General features: G+C 40.0%; 1 protein-coding gene, 1 long non-coding RNA gene and 1 pseudogene across 2 annotated transcripts in view; 1 reads left to right on the forward strand and 2 right to left on the reverse strand.

The window, feature by feature from the left end:
- Window positions 1-724: 724 nt before the first annotated feature.
- On the reverse strand, window positions 725-5973 carry LOC115687923 (aquaporin PIP2-7-like; annotated as a pseudogene).
- A 2579-nt stretch (window positions 5974-8552) lies between these two features.
- The window catches only part of LOC130139280 (uncharacterized), a 39067-nt gene continuing 26749 nt past the window's right edge, over window positions 8553-20870 (forward strand). Inside the window, exon 1 of the long non-coding RNA XR_008817523.1 lies at window positions 8553-9799. This is a non-coding gene — a long non-coding RNA (uncharacterized LOC130139280). The remainder of the gene's footprint in view (window positions 9800-20870) is intronic.
- Window positions 10993-19595, reverse strand: LOC115687881 (calmodulin-binding protein 60 D-like). The gene is made up of 12 exons (XM_056315915.1): window positions 19267-19595; window positions 18786-18858; window positions 18270-18322; window positions 17744-17813; window positions 17460-17512; window positions 16979-17045; window positions 15823-15869; window positions 14903-15396; window positions 14463-14623; window positions 14182-14385; window positions 13005-13242; window positions 10993-11878 (listed from the first exon to the last, which is right to left on the reverse strand). Exons 1-12 carry the CDS (start codon window positions 19341-19343, stop codon window positions 11280-11282), a joined length of 2136 nt encoding a protein of 711 aa, XP_056171890.1. The 5' UTR covers window positions 19344-19595; the 3' UTR covers window positions 10993-11279.

Raw genomic sequence — 20870 nt, forward strand, 5'->3', positions numbered from 1 at the left:
ACGTTTCCGCGAAACGTTGCCGGTTTAGAGTTTCTTTTTTTTTTTTTCTTGTTTTTTCTTTTTAGTTTCTCCGATTTTTGCAATTTGCCCCGTATTTTTACGAAATTGCAGCATGTACTTTTTTTAAATCTTCTTTTTTCTACCTTTAGCCTATCAAATGATTAAGCTATTTTTGCATTCGGCGCGAGTTTGAGGCAAATCTATTCTACCCGATCTTTTATCAACGGGAACTTGGTCGAATATTTGTTAGAGGGATAAGTATAATAGAAATTCTAAAAATTATTCCGAAAATGTAATTGAGTCCTGAAACTTTTAAAATGTGCAATTAAGTCCTAAAACTTGTTAAATTGATGCACTCAAGTCCTTTCGTTAACTTCGTTAATTTGTGTAACGAAAGATATTGATACGACATTTTTTATTATTTTCTCTCATCTTCGTGACATTTTTTATTAATTTTTCATCAAATCTTACTTAAATTAGATTGAAAAAAATAAAAAAAAATGCTAAATTTTATTAAAAAGTAAGAACCCGAGCTCCAAAAAAAAAAGAAAAAGAGCCACAGGCCGTCGCTGGTGGGCCGCCGCCGATGCCTATCATCAGAAAAAATTTGCGTTGTGATCATGTATTCCCTCCAAAAGATCCTGATCATCTTTCGACAGTGCCATCTTCCTCAACATAACGAAGGAGGACATATGCAGTCTGATAGAGAAATGAACATTGTTCATTACTTTGTCAACTGAAGATGTTGTTCCTCCATGAAGTGCCACATTTCTTTCCTCCCGGATGAAATAAATTGCTGCACTAACCTGTAAGACCCAAACAAATTCAGCCTGCCTCAGCGACCTCCGCCGGCCCTCCTCGGCATTGGAGACCCACCGGTGAGGAAGTTTTTTTTTTTTTTTTTTTTTTAATTTACCCTTTTTAACAATTTTAAAATCTAATTTAAGTAAGATTTGGGGAAGAAACTAACAAAGAACACCACGTAGGCATTTTTTTGTAACGGAGTTAACAGAAGGACTTAATTACCGTAATTCAACAAGTTTTAGCACTTGATTGCACTTTTTGAAAGTGTTAAAACTCAATTGCAATTTCGCAATGAGTTTTAGGACTTGTAGTGCACTTATCCCTATTTGTTATAATCTACATCGATAAAAAAAAAAATCCACCAATCACTTCTAATCACAAGCTATTATAAGCTTAAACTCCGACTTAGGCTTTCCGATGTACACGGCCAATTTTATTTATAATCATGAAAAACATGAAGGTAATAATGATAAAACAAAGAATGCGTGTGGATTAGTACAAGGTCTGGGGAGTAAAACTAAGCGAGTTAGGTGGGGTTTATTATGTCAACGCCAAGGGCTGCTTGGCTTTCTGCTGTTACGTGGCCTATCTTGGAGTTCAAGCTTTGTCCTCTGACACGTTCCCGCAATACGGTGACGTTTGATAGCTGACGCGAAAAATATTTCAATAAAGTCCCTAAATTTATTCAAAAATTGAAATTCTGCCCATCATCCAATAGAAGATGTGCTTACAAGGACTATTACTAGCAATTTTTTGCTCGGAGGAATTCCTTCTATTATAATCTCTCTTGGTACCTTAATATTTTATTTATTTTTTGTTCCTTTTATTAAAAGAGAAAATAATGAATTTTTTCTTTTCGATAATATAAGTTTGTTAATACACTCCCGACCCACATAAACAAACAAGGGCAATTTCAAGCGGCTAAACAAGGGAGGCCATTTGACCCAAAAAAAAAAGGGATATGTTGACTAGAAGTCGTAATACTCGTTACGAAAATGTAATTGAGTCATAAAACTTGCAAAAAGTACTATGAAGTCCTAAAACTTGTCAAATTTATTCAATTGAGTCCTAAAATTAACATTGTCCAATTTGGCTAAAAGAAAATGCTGACGTGATTTTTTTATTATTTTTTCTATCATCCGTAGCGATGATGTGAATTTTATTATTATTTTAATACTAAATTTATTTAAATAAAAATTTAAAAATAAGCTAAAATTATAAATAAATAAAAAAGGAAGAGGATAGGCAGGGAGGGAGGGCTTGCACTCCTCGCCGCCCCACCATCGCCGGGAGGGCTCGCAGGCCCTCGCCTACATAAGAGAGAGAAAATATTAAAATAAGTCACATCAACGTCACGTCAGCATTTTTCGTTAGTAAGTTTGATGGTGTTAACTTTATGACTCAATTTAATTAATTTGACAAGTTTTAGGATTTGATCGCACTTTTTGCAAGTTTTAGGACTCAATTGCACTTTCGTGATAAGTTTTAGGACTTCTAATGAACATGTCCCAAAAAAAAATCAATGGAGGCCAAAGTTAAAGCTGGATAAAATCTAGAGTTTAGGCTACTATGCATGCTATTTCTTTAATATTTTGTAAGTCATCATTTTTTCTCTGGCCGACTTTTCAAGGTTCACTATTTTTGGACACCTACCGTCACACTCCAAATCCAAACCTAGAATTTAGGGAATGGCCGGCCATTCCTTATAAAATAATGGACAAAGCCTTCAATCAACAATAGCCCTTATACGAAAACGATAATTTAATAAAACCTTTCACCAAATGAATAGAATAACAAAGTTTGGATTGTCGTGAATTGATCAAAACGAGAGTTTCGTGAAATCCCATTTAATAGCCCTTACTCAATTAATCAAAATTAGAGTCCAACCTCATTCAGACTGCTCTCTATGTGACTCGGTTATGTTTCCTTATTCACAATCCGAAATGGTATTAAAAGGGGTGAGCAAAACCGTGGACTGGGAAAGTGACAATCACCGCTTCAATGGAATCGAGCAACGAATGACGCAAATTTTGTATCAATTATGCGGCACATCACATTAGCATTTGTATCACATTTAAATCACATATGATGTAATATCACACCTTATATGTCATCGAAATATCTCAATGTACAGATACCAAACTGGTTGCTCATGTCGAAAACACTAAGCCCTAGTAAACATATCGGTTGTAGTTAAGCCCCAAAATAGAACTGATCGGCAAACATCTATCACCTCTTAATACATATGCCAACTTTGTGCATCAATCCAATATCGATATAGATGATATCCAATGTGCTAATAAATGATCTGAAATAATTCACCCACATGATCATTTTCGATGTATATCCAAAATAACACCAACTTGAAAGCTATCAAATACCGGATCCAATATCATAACAAAATAATTTTACCTTTTAGTAATAATGCGATGCAAGTTGTAGCCCTTTTTCAGAAATTGCACCCTCAGAAATAGCGGCTACACTCACTTGGGCCAAGAAGCCCGTTTAGTACGAAATTTACAAAAATTCCGGTCCAAGGGCCCGATAAGTACCCCCAACGGTCCAAAAATTTCTTAAAGCCTTTGAAACATCCAAAAAAAAAAAAGATCAATTTTTGCAGAAAATAAGTCCATTCTCCATAAAAACAGATAGAAATTAGATGCTTTTTCAAATTTCGATCGTGCTAGTCTTCAATAATCTCACCAAACCTTTCAAAGGCTACGAATCAGAATTTTATACCATGAATATTTGCACAGACCGGATCAATTAGAGAATTTTTGGATGTCCATAAAACCATTTTTCTAATATTCACAATTCTAGTAATTTGGAGAAAGTAACAGAAAATTTCAATAGTTCCAACTAAATCTAGCCGAACGACGCTGACGATGGCCATAGAGCTTGTCGAGACCTAGATATGGAGAACTCCAGATCTGGCCTCACCCATCTCAATCTCCAAACACCGACTAGATCAAGCCGGACGAGTGTTGGCATCGGTCGCAAGCCTGGCTTGTCCATGACCGGTGACGCTGCTATCCACAGTCACCAGCGTCGTCCGTTGCCGACGAGAGACAAAACGAAAAACGCATAAAACGGCAGAGAAGAGACAGAGCAACGTAGACAGAAAAAATCTGAAAAATGGGCCTCTGCTCGGACAAGTGGTGAGCAACGAATGGAGTGTCGCACGGCTACGTGGCAAGACAAGCCTACCCAATATTCACTCATATTTTCTCCGTCTACCTCCACGTCCTATTGGCTGGATGGGAGCTTTGAGTCCCGAATTAGACCGGCGCAACGCTCGCCGTTTCACCTCTCCCTCCACTCTCTCCCTCTTGTCGCCCCGGCTTTCTTTCCAAGATCAGTAGCGATTCAGCCCTCAGTCGAGGCATTACAATGTTTAACATGAAGATGGAAAGACAGCCAACTCAGAAACCTCATCAGTATTATTACATCGTCCGAGCATTCTTTTGCTCGTCCTATTAGTTCTAAGTGTGTTATTTCCTTAGAGACACGGCGGGATGTTCATCCTCCTCCCTATTGATCGCGCATGTTCCTAAGTCCAATTCTAGTTTATATACTGAATGTTTGCTCATAGTTAGGAGTCTTGGTTGAAGGATTCAAGTCCCCTGCAGTCTCTACACTTGACTTGATTAGGGTTGTCGGGTCGGTTTTCGACGGGAGTGCACGCGATCGCAGGGGATAGAATATGAAAGAAAAAGGAAACACTTCCGCCACTAATCACGAACAATAATAACAGCAATAATAATGATAAATGGGATCAATAAATCAAGAGGAGGTCCATCATCATGGTTCTCTCCCATTCATGAAAAACAAACAAACGGGATAAAAAGGCCAACAAAAAGGAAAGATTTTAGTTGGTAGGGTTGCCGAGGGCCTCGATGGTAGTTGCTCTGGGAGCCTTGATGGAAGTTGCCCCGAGAATGTGGTGGTGGTATACTGTTGCTGCTAATGCCCCCACAAATGGTCCAAACCAGAAGATCCACTGCTCATGAACATCCACATTTGCAAACATCAATTAATACTAGCCTAAAATCACTATCTCTTGGCGATAATATCAAATCCAAATGCGCACATAACATCTTTGGATAAAGAGAGGTCATCGAACCGGAGGAATCCAAGTTCTCACCGCCATAAATGCAAACGATTCGCGTGTTTTAGCTAGCTCCTAATGTGTGTTATTCATGCAGTAAAACTTGGTTTAAGGAAGGGGAGAGAGAGAGGGAGACGGGCTTTACTTGGTCATCCCAGACTTTGTCATTGTTGTAGCTAATAGCAGCACCAAAGCTCCTAGCCGGGTTGATGCCGGTGCCGGTGATGGGGATGGTGGCCAGGTGAACCATGAACACTGCAAAGCCAATTGTCAATGGAGCCAAAACCTGCACACCCAAAATGCAAACCCTATCTCATCAGAAAAGCTAACGAACTAGTAACAACAGCAACTAGTAAGCAGTACGTACGGGCACATGAGAGTCGCGAGCTCTCCTCATTGGGTTAGTGGCCGAGAACACGGTATAAACTAGCACGAAAGTGCCAATGATCTCAGCACCCAGGGCCGCACCCATGCCATAGCCCGGAGCCACCGAGTTGGCACCACCGAGTTGGCACCACCTCCGTGCAAGTCGTAGTAGGGCTTCATGAATGCCTTCACCAATCCTGCACCACAAATTGCGCCCAAGCACTGGGCGATCATGTACGACACTGCCCTGATCAAGCTTACCTTCTTTGCCAAAAATAGCCCCAATGTCACTGCCGGGTTGATGTGCCCACCTGTGTCAAAACGACGAGAAACATTACAGAAAACACATAAACCCCTGAAGACCATAGCATGAAATAACTAGAGGGACTGAACATGTGAAAGTTGTATAACGCACCAGATATGCCAGCAGTGCAGTAAACGAGGATGAACATCATGCCGCCGAAGGCCCAGGCGATGCCTAAGACACCAACGCCGTCGCAAGGCCCGGCCTGCTTCTTATGGCCGATAACGGTGGCGACAGTGACGTAGAGGAAGAGGAGAGTGGCCACGAACTCCGCGATGAGGGCTCGGTAGAAGGACGGGAGCTTGAGCTCGGCCATATCGACGAGAGGAGCTGGCGGCCGGTCTGTGCAGTCCTCCCGGCGGTGGTGGTGGGTCAGTCCTTCCTCCGGCATCTTCTTCCTTCTTCGAGGAGGTCGGTTTCTAACAGCAGCAGCAACGGCAGCAACGGCAGCAGCAGCAAGAGCGTGCTTGCTTCTTGTCTTCTCTTTCCCTGCTCTATCTCTTCTCTCTCCGTTGAAGCCCCCCTCGAATTTTATATTCACTAGTTTAGGGTCGTCTTGCAAGAAGTTCCCAAAAATTCCTATTGCCTACTTCGATTGAAAGGAGATATTCTAATATTTCTTATAATCCTATTTCCTATTTAGATATAATTTTTTCAATTATCATTTAAAATTTAAATCGTGACAATATCCAAATTAATTGCCCCCACCCCAAGTTTGCTTTTAATAAACTGATATTTTCCAACTTAGTATTTCCTGAATTAAAACTTCGAATCTTATGATGTGCATGAGCTTGCCTGAATTTTCTTTCATCTCAACTGAAAAATTCTAAAGCGTGAACCTTCACGCCTTTTACAATAGACCTACGACCATATAGACCTTGTAGCCTTTGTTTCCATTAAATTAGTAAGAATCAATCACATTTAGTAATTTAGATGGACTAGAAACCGAAAAACAAAAAGCTTGGCTGGTGCATGCATTAATTCCATGCAAATTTTTCTTTTAGATTGAATAGACAATTTATTTCGTTCAATTCAATGTCTAAAGAAATGGTTCATTGAATTTTGTTTGTTGAATGTTCAATCCGAACTCTTTTTGACCAATTGAATCTTTGAACTATGATGCTCTTTTATTTTTGTTCGTATTGATCTTTAAAATTGAAATACATATAAAACAGATGATTTGGTTGAATTAACTTGTATTTTCTTCTTAGCAATAAAAGGTAAAATTAATAGATCTTTTTTAAGCAAGTAAACTCCAGACTATCCTATCAGTAACCTCATTAACTCAGTAAATTAAGTTAGGAAACAAGTTTCGACTAAAAAAAAAAAAGTTAGGAAACAAGCCAAAATACGGTAGAAAAGTCCAAAAAATACATCGAATAAATCATATCACTCAGCTTTTTAAGGAGATACATGCTAATGCAATCAAATATGTTCAGGCATTATCAAAAAGACATCAAGGCGTGCTCGATCGAGTCGTTCGAAGTTTGGTTGGTGATAGCGAATAGCTTTATCGAGCTCGAGCCAGTCCGTCTTCTCAACCATTGGGCGTTGTTTGATGAGGTCATTCATCTATAAAAGTCCGGCCTGGCCCGGCCCGTTTGAGCCCGTGGTGGCCCGTTGCGAAAAATCACGCGCGCCTTTTCATGATGGTCGAGCCCGGAGAGCAAGTTAAGCCCGACGTATGGCCCGATCGGCCCGGCCCGGCCCGCCCGTTAATCAAATCTCTCTCTCTCTTTCCCGCCTGTTCCTCTCTTGCAATTTTCCCTAAATAGCCTCGAGCTTTCCCACCATCGTCCTCGATCTCTGCCCCCTTCGCGAGCTCGCTTTCTCTCGGTTCGCATTTTCCGTCGCCGGCCTCCGTGCACTCCCCCGCGATTTGCTCCGGCAGCTGCCGGTGCTGCCGCGTCATCGGCTGCTCGACGGAGCTCTTTCGCTACGGGAGACCGACGGCGAAGGATCGGCGGCGCGTGCTTCTGTTTCGATTTCAGTTCGACAAACCGCTTGGCTTCTCGGGTTTCGGCTCCCGTTTCGGCCGTCCTTTTCACGACCTAATGGGGGCGGTCGATTGGATTGCTCCGACATCGGTGTCGTGAGGTTTGTGCTCGATTTCTTCCGATTGGCGGCAGGTGAAGATGGCGTGAGTGGAATCCGGAGAAGGGTTTGCTGGCCATGGTCACAGAGGATTCGAAGGCGGGTGCTTCATCGCTTTAATTGGTAGAGGCCGTGGACAGTCTCTCCTGGGTATTGCTTCTGTTCGAGAAAGCTCTCTTTTTTTCATTCAGCTTTTTCGTTTCTTCAACGATGGCTTGGCGTGTGCCCTTTGAGGCTTTGGCCTTATCTCCTTTTTCGCCATAGGAACCACCGTAATTGCCAATCTTGTTCGAATTGCCTTCGATGGAGGATTGGTGAATATAGAGGTGCAGTGCTCGAAAGTCTACTGGAAAGGAAGAGTATTTAGAGCTGGGGTTGGGGTTTCGGAACTCCAACCTCTTGCAACTACTAAGCGCGCAGACCGTTTGGTCCGGTGTCTTCTTGCTTCAATTTGTGGTGGATAATTCATTTATTGGCGGTATTGGCTTAATCTACTAGAGAATTGAACGATGCTCTCGAGAACTCGAAGACAGCCTTTTAATGCTCAAGCGGGCTCTGCCAACTCACCAGGGCTTCTTTTGTTCTGAACATGTGTGATCTAATCTACGTAGAGTGCTCTCTCAAGTGATGTAACATGCAATCGCTTTAACCGGTTTGAAATAAAATTGTTTTGTGTTCTTCCTATTTATTATTTATATGCTCTCCTCATCGGCACAAGGAGTAGCAGCTTAGGTTTTTCCTCCTATGTGCATGTAGATGCCATTTCACGCTTGCAAATATTTGAAGGATGTTTTACTCCATAACTGCAAAAGTTTCAACATTCTTGACGGTTGGAGCCTTGTGCTTGTAAGTACGTTAAGGAGTATCTCACGCCATTTTTGCTTCTATTTTGTGAGAACATTTTTGCTTGCTTATCTTATTCTCACTTCTGAAACACTAACCTTGTGAAACTACGCATCTGGGACTCCATCTTACACCTGGAGATGGAGAATGAGAAGATTGGCAGCGTTCCCCGCAATGTAGTTCCTCCCTTCTCAGTTAGTGGTAAGATTTTTTTTGACACCTTCATACTATCGTGGTAAGGACACATTGCCAGGCCATCAATTGTATAGTCCTGAAATTTTTTTCCTTGAGCTTCTTATCATGTCCATTTGCAGTTTTGGATGTGATGAAACTTATTGTTGCCCATACTAATTCCTTTCTGTATCAATGTCTGATAAACTTGCCAGTGTCGGTAACAAATTTATCTCGTTGACTGGCCAGTGGAACTGAATTAATCCTGTCCATGCTCCTTACTACATTTCCACTTAACCTACTCTTAGGTTTACATATGACTGGCATAGGTACATTGTGCCTCTTTAAGGGAACAGTTCACGTTTGTTACTACGGTTTAAAGAAGTGCAAATTTATGCTCCAAAGAAGAACATCTTTTCGGTTGAAGAAGGAAAACACTAAAGTATTGGGATTTCCCCTAATTTCAAATCGATTGAGAGGCCTAGGTGTGAAAAAGATGAATCTTTAGTGGCCAGACAAGTATAATAAGAATAATATCTTCTTACGGTAGGTACAATGCCATCTGACTTACTGACTGAGAACTGGTGTGTACATGTTCATGATGATAGATACTACATGGTAGCTAGTATAGCAAGATACTGCAGAGCATTCCTAGTTTACATGCATACCATAGCCTCTTTAGTTTCACGAGGATTGCTTCCCTCCTGTGTTTTAGCACAATGCAAGTATTGTACTTTTACTTATATCATACCAAAGGAACGTCAGAGTGAAATCAAGTTGATGTTTTTTTGGCAACAGCAAGTAGAGGTGTGGCTTGTGTTTTGGCTGCGAGAAAGCGGGCCCTGGTCTACATACTGGATGAGGATGAAGATGAAATCTCTGATTCAGAATGACGGTCTGTTTGTGAATTTGTGGTGGTTATGCTTGTGTTGCTCCTGTGGGTGGACGTCTAATCCTCAATGCTGCAGACATTGGTGTGAGAAGCAATGCATGTGGGCTTTCTGACTGAAGCTTTTCGGCTCCACCCTTCCTGGAGAGTGTTAATTTATACCTGCCATGTGCCTTTTCTGCTAGGTGGGCATTTGTCGAAGAGAAAAATGGAGTAGAAGGTAACTAAATATCTATTGAGTTAGATAGAATCAACTGACAGATGCTGACCCATGGCTTCTATCTGGTGGTAACTGTCTTCTGGTATTGCTGCAAGCTCTGAGACCTACTCGATAGTGCCGAGCTTTTGCTTCATCTGTATATGTTTATTATTTTCATGTGTAAGAGAACCAAATGTTTGGTTTGGATTATTTATACTTTGGGTTGAAGGGTTCACATGGCGTAATTGACTAATGAACGTTACCTTTGAATGCTGAAATTCATGTATGCTAAGTAGGATATACAAAATAAATAATCATGGGAAATGGAAAAAGGAAAGAAAATTATGAAAAATTTATGAGTACTGGAAAGAAGAGGCCAAAAAAGAAGCGAATAGGTGTCAATTTAGGAGAGGGTCATTGCTTATTTTAGCAATTTTGCAAAGGAAAAGAAAATAATGAAAAAAAAAATGGAGTTGGACATGGCCTAAAAGAGAGAGTAAAGACCAAAAATTGAAGAAAGTGCATGGGTGTCAACTTAGGAGAAGGATGCCACTACAATGGTCTCTACATTGAGCGCCACTTTACCATTGCACTATTAGATTTGGTATCACAAATACTATGACTTTAGATTCCCTTTGGGATCCACCCACGGTAAATTTTCCCAGATATTTTTTTGACTGAAGTAATCACAAAAGTATAGATTGCATACAGTGGAAGAACACTCCAGGTGGAGTGCAAATGAGGAATAGGAAGACCAGTTTTCTTGTATTGCCATGATGCTTCTTGTATTGCAATGAAAGGATCATTTTAAAGACTATGCAAGGTATGATTGTTCCCTGTACCATGAAAGCAAACACTACTTTTTATACCATCGAAACTATCCACGAGCTGTTTTACATGAACTTTTCAAGGACTGAGAAAACAAGAAGAGAACGCCAGGAAAACGATAGAACATGGTTAGTGTCTGTCCCGCAAAACACCTTCGTCCTAGCTAAACCCTCCATTTATAGCTGTTGTATATCCTTGTAGAATATACTTCTGCTACTTTTTCAGTAGTTACTGATTTGTAAGTCAACATCAATATTAAACTGACGGTCTGAATAAATAAAGGATATTGAGGGAACTTAGCATCATGAATGGTGTATCTGTTCCGAACCGTAGCTTTATTGCCCGTGGATAGCAGCAAACAGGCAAGACTCTATACATAGGACTTGATGGACGTGGGGTCAATTTCAATGAATGATAAGCACAGAATGCAAGTACTCTCTTTGAATGATATACCTTGCATTCCTTACATGTGAAAAATCAAAGAAGTTTTGAAGAAACATGTTGAAAGAACTGAAGTAAAGAGACTCTCTGATGAAATAAGTATTCTCTAGAGATGGCATTCAAAAACATTAAGTAACTAATATGCTCTCATCTAAGAAAAGAATCCCACCGATTCTATCAGACAGTAAACGGAGAATCATCTTACCTAATGCAACATTAAGAATGAATCAAATCAAGCCTGGACTTCAATCGGCGGTTCATCTAACTGCACAATTCCGACACGTCTTGTCGTGGCGATCTTCCTGACGAAGATACCCCACTTCATCACTGCCTTTAACTTGATCCAGCCATGAACACCTTTGCTGGTACCTCTAACAGATCCGCCATCATGTGGTGGGCTCTGACTTAACAAAGCCAACCAATAATCCATATCATCTGAGACAAATGGTTGCAAATCTTCCATCATATGATTTCCTTCAGGAGGAGGAAGTGTAGCACTAGATTGGAATCTTGATATCGCGGCAGAGGGTGGTCCAGAGGGGGGAGCATTCTCATTCACTGTGTAGCCCATTTGGCTCGAAGAATGGATCGTATGGCTCTGCATGGCATATTGGAAATTGTTACCGTGGGACTGCATTGGCAATCCGACTGTAGGGATACCATTGTCTCCCTGAGGAATTAGAACATTCAAGTGGTCTGTAGATATGGGCTGCAGCGCAGCGAGACGAACACTTTCATCAACCGAAAGCTTCATGGCATTTCCAGAATTGGTATTTGGCAACTCTATTGGCAATGCCAAAGCAGTTGCACCATTATGTCCTGGAGAAAGAACTAAAACATTAGTGTGGTTAGTAAACCGTGGTCGACGTTCACACAGATCAACGTTCTTATAAAGAATTTTAGAATGAATGGTTATGAGTTTTTACTATAACGGAAAGTGCTACAAATTTTTTTTCCTTACCCGGCACATCTCTTTAGTTTTTCTTGCCACTGGTCCTTGTTATCTTTAAGTGCTTCAATTGATAAGGCCCTTTTCAATTTCTGACATTTAAGTTTAACCAACCTTCTTTTCTAATATAAGATCTTCCAGTCACCATTTGATGAAAGCGCACACATAAACACATTGCTGTGTGCTTATTCCATCTATTCATGTCTACCTAGTGATAGCAATATTTTGTCAATATCCACTTAGCATAACCTAAGTGAAGTGTTATGAGCATCTGCCCTCCCCCTCCCCCAATCCCCTACTCAAGAAGGTACCTGTTACCACCTAATTTTTTTAGTTGCTTTTTAATTGCTTGGACAGAGCCCATAGATATACAAACGTACTTACGTACATATAAGGTCGAATGGATAGAGTATATTGAATGAGGCTCATTTCGCAACAAGCACAGCTTACAGAGAGTATCTTTTTGTATATGATTAGTATTGGATATTGACTTTTCTCCACATTGCATGTCCTTATGGGTCATTTTGATACTTCAGCTCATATATCTTTCATGTCCAGATTGAAGTTGCATTTCTTAAATTGAATAACATAAAGTACTCAATTATTGCCCTTTGGCCTTTGCACTGATATCTACTAGATTACCTTTGGTAGTGACCTGCAGAAACCTACTCCTACTTTTTGTTCGTCATCATAAAAACTATTTCTGAGCATTTTTGGTTGAATCTAGAGACTCATTAAAGCCTAAATTACAAAAGAGAATCCTCTACATATTACTTATGGGGCAGTGCCAACGACGGGCCAAAATTAGTAAAATCTCCTTGGATGCAAGTTCATTTGAAGGGTAGCTCGACAAAGAAACTTCCTAGTATTATGTGAAACTCAAATCATAAGGATCCGGAACCAAAGTTTAGCAATCAAGTGGAAATTCCTATTTTCATCGTTATTTCACAAGACACATCTTTGTATGTGCTTAAAGGGAGAAATAGTTTTGTGTTTTAGAGCACGTACCTTCAGCATTGGAGATCGCACTTGCCAGAGGAGCTTCCAAACCAACCGGAGTGACAAAGAATGGTGGAGCCAAATTACGTTGAACAGGGTTGAGATTTACAACTTGTTCTTCAAAGACTTGAGATGGAAAAGAGCTTGAGCTTTTTTTCTGCATTGAACCGGAAAAGGTCTCACCATTGAACTCCCTAACATCATTCCAGTTATCCAAGGCCTTTTTCACGATTGTATCTCCATGTTCCTATAAGCAAAACACTCAGTATATCCCTCAAGCTGGACTAATGGAAGTATTTATCTCCAGTATTGAAGGTACACGCTCTAACTTCGAGCAAAAATTTCTTTTTTCAGCAAGTAATGTTACATTCCAACAGATGAACTTGTATTCAGAGTAAGTACGTAAGTGCAGCACAGAGAAAGAAGAATAAAAACCGCATTGAAAGAACCTCAATTCGCTTTTTAATTGTCAATATCCACTTAGCATCACCACATGAAAGTCAGGTGCTCGAAAGATGTAATGGAGAGTACAATCAAGGCAAGGGTCCTCAGGTTAAAGGTGCAAAGTTGAGAAAGCACCAGTGAAGACATAACACACGCATCAACTTGTGTTGTGCAAGTAATTAAGATCTTCATAGTTTTAAACTTGGAAAGCAATAGTTGCAATGTGAATGTGTTAATTGTTCAAACTACAATATAATGATGAGCGCCTCAGATTTTAATGGATGACACTGAATCAACTGCTGAAAGTGCTTTCTAACTTAGGCTTTTTTTTGTATAATTTTAACTACGGGAGTACAGAAGGCCACTTGGATTTACAGGGTCACTATCATCAACTTTTCATTGCAAAGAGCAAAAGCTCAAATCACTAGTCTCTATTATGGATCTAAACAAAGCGTCCAGGTTATCTATTTGTTCTCTCCACAGGCACTTCATATTACCTTTTTTTTTTGGTCAGAGCACTTCATATTACTTGATCAAGAAAAAAATTCAACTAGATGTCCAACCAACTCCTTCTTTCAAGTTTCCATCTCTGATCAATTCTACCTATCATGTCTCACAGATACAAGTAAACAACAAATTACTGATTACATAAATTTTGCGAGACAAATTATATGAATTCAGCATGATGGTGTGTTGCACATGAACTGGCTAGACAAAACGCAGTAGGAACTTAGTTACTTACCTTCTCTTGAGCAGAAAGTCGATGAGTAGCAAAACATACTCTGTCTTTGATTAGGCCGATCAGTTGACTATCAGTGTTGAATACAGCACCATGCTTCCTCGTGCCATCAAGATAGTACAAATAAAGTTTCCAATTTGTTTTGCAAGTCATTGCATGATTTACGAGGATGTCCCAGCTCTTTGATGTTATACTCTTTCCAAGAATCTATAATGAGTGAAAACACAAGAATTACATTCTTGGTGGCCAATCAAACCCTAAATTGAGAATCATTAAGTGCTTACCTCTTTCAGTTTCTTGGAGTCCGTAAACAGTTGTAGTAGAAAGTCCTCCACTTTTTGTATTCCGGCATCACTCAGTTTATGGAGAGACTTCCCATCTTTGGCAATCTTCTCCAACCTCCAGACCTCATCGTCAGATGCTGGTGGATAATGTTTCTTGTACACTGTAAAATGAAGAGAACATATACCATAAGATTCCAGTCACTATTAGATTAATGAGTTGAAGCAAACTTCTGATAGGCGTGCAAACTCTCTCCTATCCAAATTGTCAACATTTGCCAATAACCAAGAAGCTGATGTTTCTTATTTATTAGAGTTTTCGTTGTTGATATAAAGGTCAATACAAAATGAAGCACTCAATTGAAAAATTGAAGACTATGGACGTCCAAAACCATGTTTATGGACAAGGTTTATGTACTGTAAAAAGACTATGAAGGAACTACATTCTCCTCTATGTTCCCTGACTCGGAAGGCATCTGTTACTGCTTCTTGGATTCGTGTATTCCCACAATAACCCGATGCCACCTTAAGCCCTATCCTGAATCTTTGACTCCTATTCCAGCTGGAATTGTCGGTAAATATCAGATCACCCAGCCCCCCAACACCTCCCTTGAGCGTCACAAGGAGATCTCCTGTCAAAAGCGGCCCCTTTCCTGCACGTTCTTTAGCCACGTACTTCTCGAACTCTTCTTGAGCCCAGTTATCTTGATTGTCCTTGTTGAAGTCGCCTTCAAGCACGACAACGTCCAACTTAATGGAGGATTCCGGGCCTGATGTAACGGCATCCCCTGTGTTCGCATCGATCAAGGCAACATAAATGCGAGCACCCTCCTCTCCTTCTATTTTCTTTCCAGTAAATAGAGGAAGTGACAGTTTCGTTTGAAGTTGAAGCAGTAAGTTTCTCTCGCCATTGTTTGCCGTAGATTTAGCATTAACCCTACATTCTCACCAGAAAACAACCATTAGAAACAGGAACAGATATGGAAGCAGAAAATCGAAGAAGTACCGATAAAGATAGACAAACTACCAAACATCTCACTTGGACAAGTCTCACTGCCGGGGAAACTACAAGGATAAATAGATCCGTTGTCTAAGAGAGCTTAATAATGAAAATTTATAAAGAGATAAAATAATAACAATGCTCCACAGCTCTTAAGCTATAAAAGTTATATTCTAAATCGGAGCGTTGACACTTTGGCGCATGATAAGTCCTTGTGGCCAGACACTCGCTGAGCTCTGACTGCCTGTTGTGGGGTAGTAGTGGTGGGTCGGACAATTATTCCCAAAACATCAACAATGCATAACCGGTCTATACTACACAGACAGCCTTTTTCAACAGCATCAAAGGGAAGTGCATTCATACCTTCCAAGGTGGGGAGAGTCACTGTTTGCAGGCTCCACTGCTTCCTTCTGTTCAACACCACCAACAGCAGGGTTGCCAAAGTTGGAGACATCAAAAAAATGAAGCAGAAGGGATACAAAACCAATCCATTCCATCAAAAGAAGTTGAAAACTCTATTCTGTTGTTCCTTCTTAAAAAAAAACTTATCGAACACCTTATTGAGCTAAGTTCTTCACGCACATTTGAAATCACAGTCTTTTACCAAACAGCAGTTGTCTATAAAACTAATATGAACAATCCTAAGCATTTTCATTTTCCCCCTCCATTCCATGTCCATGAAAAAAATTTCACTTGCTTTAGAATGGTTATGATTTAGCTTTAGGTGATAAAGCCACAGTTGAAAATGTTATTGAGGAAAATGAATGGAGATGGCCTCCAGCAAGGCCTGATGATCTGCTTGAAACTCAGATGGCTTTGTGTGGGTTGATTGCTCCAACCTCTGGCTCTGTAAACGAAGTGGTATTTACTGGATCATCTAGGGGCTCTTTCTCTGTAAAGGAGGCTTGGAAGCTAGCAAGGAAATGGGGGAACAAGGTGACTTGGCTTAGGCTTGTATGGTTTAAGCCTAATATGTCAAAACATGGCTATTAGAACTTGGCTGGTGAATCGTAATACGTTGCACAAAAGGATCTCCTATTTGAAGATATAAGGCTTTCCTATTATAACAGGTTGTTCAAAAGGATCTCCCGTTCTTCCCGTCGAGCAGGGACGGAAGTTGGCCTTAGTAAGCGGATGGTACTGAGTGGAAGGCCCGTCACTTAACTGATAAAAGTTTCTCTAGGCATAACAGGCTGAGCTTCCCCAAGAGTTGACAAGGTTTGGCACCTCAATTTCGGCTACACATGTGGGACATTATGCTGTAACAGACTTGTATGGAAAGTAGGCCTTCCCATGTTTTTCTTTCCACAGGTCGCACAACAAAATGAATATTTATTTACAGACAAAGGATATTGTGCAAAGTTAATTCTCAATGAACGCTGTTAAAACCGTCGGAATAAAGCAATTAGTAAGTTCACTCGATCACTTCATGACATGCAGATAAACAACTCATATCTAAAGCGTTGATGAAGATATGTCTGAGACAAAGTGGAAATTTTATGAACTCTGTTTATCTTACCAATCTATGAAAATCATTCTCTGAGCATATCTGTGGCACTATATCTTTGAGAGCATTCCGGAAGCAACTACACCATAAAAATTGACACCGTGAACAACTACTGTCTTGTGGACTTATTTGTAACAAATAGACAAAAAAACATGAACATTGTAGTTACTTGAACAAATGAATGTCAGACCTAATTACTGTATAGAACCATAGATACCAGACTCTAAATGCATTCCCTTAATCTAACACGACATAGAAAAGTCAACGTAACAGAAGCAAGTAATGTTGACTAGCAGCTCTCCAGATGCACCGTCCTTTCAGTGATTAACAGGAATAAATATGCGCCAGTATGAGTTTTAGCCGAACAGAATTTTGGATTTATGGCATTAGTACTCAGATGATATTTTTAGTTGGTGAGAAAATACACATGGAAATTCTCCTAGAGAAATCAGTTCATGCAGATAAGATGCTGCCAACAAAGAAATCAGTTCACCTTTGAACTAATTCAGCCCACTCAGGTTTATAACGCTCCAGCTCTTCTCTGACCTGTCCAGCAAAAAAGCAATAGCGAAGAATTACATAAGCAAGAATCATCTGTCACGTATTCATCGCATTCTAGTTTCACATCACAGGTATCTTCATTTTCCTCCTCCTACATTCAAATGGTCATTGACCACATTTTCCAGGATTCAAGGAGATAATTATCTTCATTTTCCTCCTTCTACATTCAAATGGTCATTGACAAAGTGAAAATTTTATTAACTCTGTTTGTCTTACCAGTTTTGGAATAGAATTCTCCATTGAATGCATCTGTCGCACTATATCTTTGAGAGCATTCCCAGTGCAACTACACCATGAAAATTGACACCGTGAACAACTGCTGTTTTGTGTACTTATTCGTAACAAATAGACAAATATCTATATGGAACATATTAGTTACTTGTACAAATGAATGTCAGACCTAATTACCATATAAAAAGATAGATATCGGACTCATCAAATGCATTTTCTTAATCTAAGGCACCACAGAAAAGTCAATGTAAAGTTGGAATACATATCTAGCTGGTACTTACAGAAGCACGTAAAGTTAATTAGCAGCTATCTCCAAATGCACCGTCCTTTTAGTGATTAACAAAAAAATGTATGTGCAGGTATTACACTTTGCCGAACAGATTCATGGATTGATGGCATATGATAATCGATGATATTTTTAGTTGGCGAGACAATACACATGGAAATTCTTCTAGAAGAATTAATTGTTGCGGATAAGACACTACCTACAAACCAAATGAGATATATTCACCTTTGACAATATTCGGCCGAGTGAGATTTCGCGCGTTCTGGCTCCTTTCCGCACTGTCCAGCAAAGAGTAATAGTGAAGAATTACATTGCAAGAAAAATCTCTCATGTATTCATTTTACATCACAGGTGTCTTTATTGTCCTCCTTCTACATGCAAATTGAAATAGTCATAGACCACATTTTCCAAGATTCAAGCAGACAATTATGTCCAAGGCACTTCACTGAAAAATTTGTGTCTTTTCGTGATCCATCTGTCCCAAACGACATGAAAAACCTTAATCATGTTCTTAGTGGAATTACTTCACAGGAAAAGCCTAGAACAGTCAGAAGGTCATTTTTACCACTGAAACGATACTTCTCTATACATGTAGCAGCAATTTCTAATGCGGATTTCTATCAGGAAACTGACTGGAAGGTCAGAAATGCATCCAACCGCTTCTAATCAAAGAGATCAGCAACTGAAATACAATGAAGACTGTATTTTCTATGTCCAAGTTGGCTACTTTACTCATCTTACCACTCTCTGGCCATCCTCCTCCGTCGAACAGCTCCCCGGCACAAGATTCCTCTCGGGCCCATTCCGTACTTGACTGCGTGAAGATCAGCACAAGAACACAAGCAAGATAGGATAATTAAGCAAACAGGACAGCAAAGTAACCTGACAACAACAACAGCTCACTTGCTAGGTAAAAACCTTAACGGAGTTTAATCGGAACAAGGAGGAAGTACTGCGATCGGCCAACGCGAAACCGCATAACAGATTCGAGACGACAACATTGTGGGGTCTTTCATACTTCACATTGAAGCCACAGCACAGACCCCACAAGCAAAACACTGAACGAAAGCGATCTAGAACAGTCATGAGGCAAAAGCTAATCAACGTCATACCTCAACGCATGCTTCCCCGTACCTCTCATCTCAAGAACCTTCGACTCTCAAGAACCCTTCACTGAATTTCCCACAAGCAAAGCTAAAACGAACACGATCATCGAACTTACCCCGTTGGAGCGAGGTATCGCCTCTTGGGTTGACTTGGTTGACCCGAAGAAGAGGAGGTCGAAGCTCTCTTCGCCATGGACGCGATCTTCCCCTGCTCTTCTGTGGGAGCTTATCAAGAAACAGGGGAAAGTGTCGGAATCTAGGGGAGTGTTGGGTCGCCGCAAGAAAGTAGCAGACAAAGGAATCAGACAGCAGTATCTACGAACTCGAACTCGAACTCGAAAGTGATGAACTTGTAGTAATCATTGGATTGCGTCCCGTTTTGTACAACGCCATGAAGGAGAAAGGCACATGCATTTCCTAGAAAAGTGACCTCGTGTACATTTCCGGGAAACGTTGCGGATTTTAGAAATTTTCCTTTTCTCCGATTTTACTAATTTGCATGTACAAAATTTTTTTTTTGTGTTTTCTTTTCTTTTCTTTTTTTTCTTTCCCGCTTCTGCCTTCTTCTTTTTTTTGTCATTCATATCACCGACTCACCTCACTCTCACATTTTTTATTTGTCTCTTATAGAGCGCAGGAATCGAATTTCGTATCTATGATACTAGCTTCCTCACCTCTCAATCCCTTTACTAGGCCTATTCGCCCGCTTTTGTCTGTTTAATAATTGAACCTCCCAATCCCTTTACTAGGCCTATTAGCCCGCTTTTGTCTATTTAATAATTGAACTATTTTTGCCTTTAACATGAGTTTAAGCTAAATCTTGTCGACCCGATCTCTTATCAATGGGTGACATGCTCTAAGATTAGTTATCTACGCATGGCTTTCAACAACCGAGAGGAAAATTCACTTAATCGCTTCTAATCACACGCAATTGTAACTTATACATTGTAACAACTAATGAATCCATATTATAATTATATATTTAGAATATATATATATATGTGTGTACAATATATCGAACTGACGATGTCAAAGAGATTTACTGTTGCTTGATTTGATATGTAAATATTTCCCGTTTACAATACAATTGAAGCAAAATCATGATGACATCATTTTACGATTCAATTATAATAATGCCGAACTTTTTCAACATACTTTTGAGCAAAATGATCATATACATCCGTTTATATACCGCATGCATTTTGCCGTGTATACTTTTAAAGGAGGATTTTACTTAAATTGGCTACTAATATTAAAGGAAACGAATTCGTGTATTTTATTTGGACGACAAGCATGAACAAAAATTAAGCGTTTTGTGAAACTGAAAGTTCCTCAAAAATCGGAAATTTATTTGCGTGGATAAAATTTTTCGACGGCGTGAACTATTTAGTTATTTTACGAAGAGAACTAATTTCAATGGAAATCAAAAATTTTTTAAAAAAAAGAGAGGAAAAAAAAGAAGAAGAGAGAATGCGTGTGGAATACTATTACATGGTAGAGGGATTAAATTATTATAAGGTTTTTAGCTCGGTGAGGTGGGGCCCACTCGGTTGACTTCTGTCAAGGTCACCGCCAGAGGCTGCTTTTGGCTTTTCTGGCGTGTACGTGGCCAAAGCTTCGAGCTCGAGCTTATCCTCTTACGCGTTCCCGTCACACGGTGTGACGGAAAACGGGCGACGTCCGTGTGACGAGAACGCGAAATTATTCGACAAAATCGCCC

The sequence above is a fragment of the Syzygium oleosum genome, unplaced genomic scaffold (assembly GCF_021117445.2).
Source record: "Syzygium oleosum isolate NSW1041296 unplaced genomic scaffold, Sole_v2.1 Sole_v2.11, whole genome shotgun sequence".
Classification (NCBI taxonomy): Eukaryota; Viridiplantae; Streptophyta; class Magnoliopsida; order Myrtales; family Myrtaceae; genus Syzygium; species Syzygium oleosum.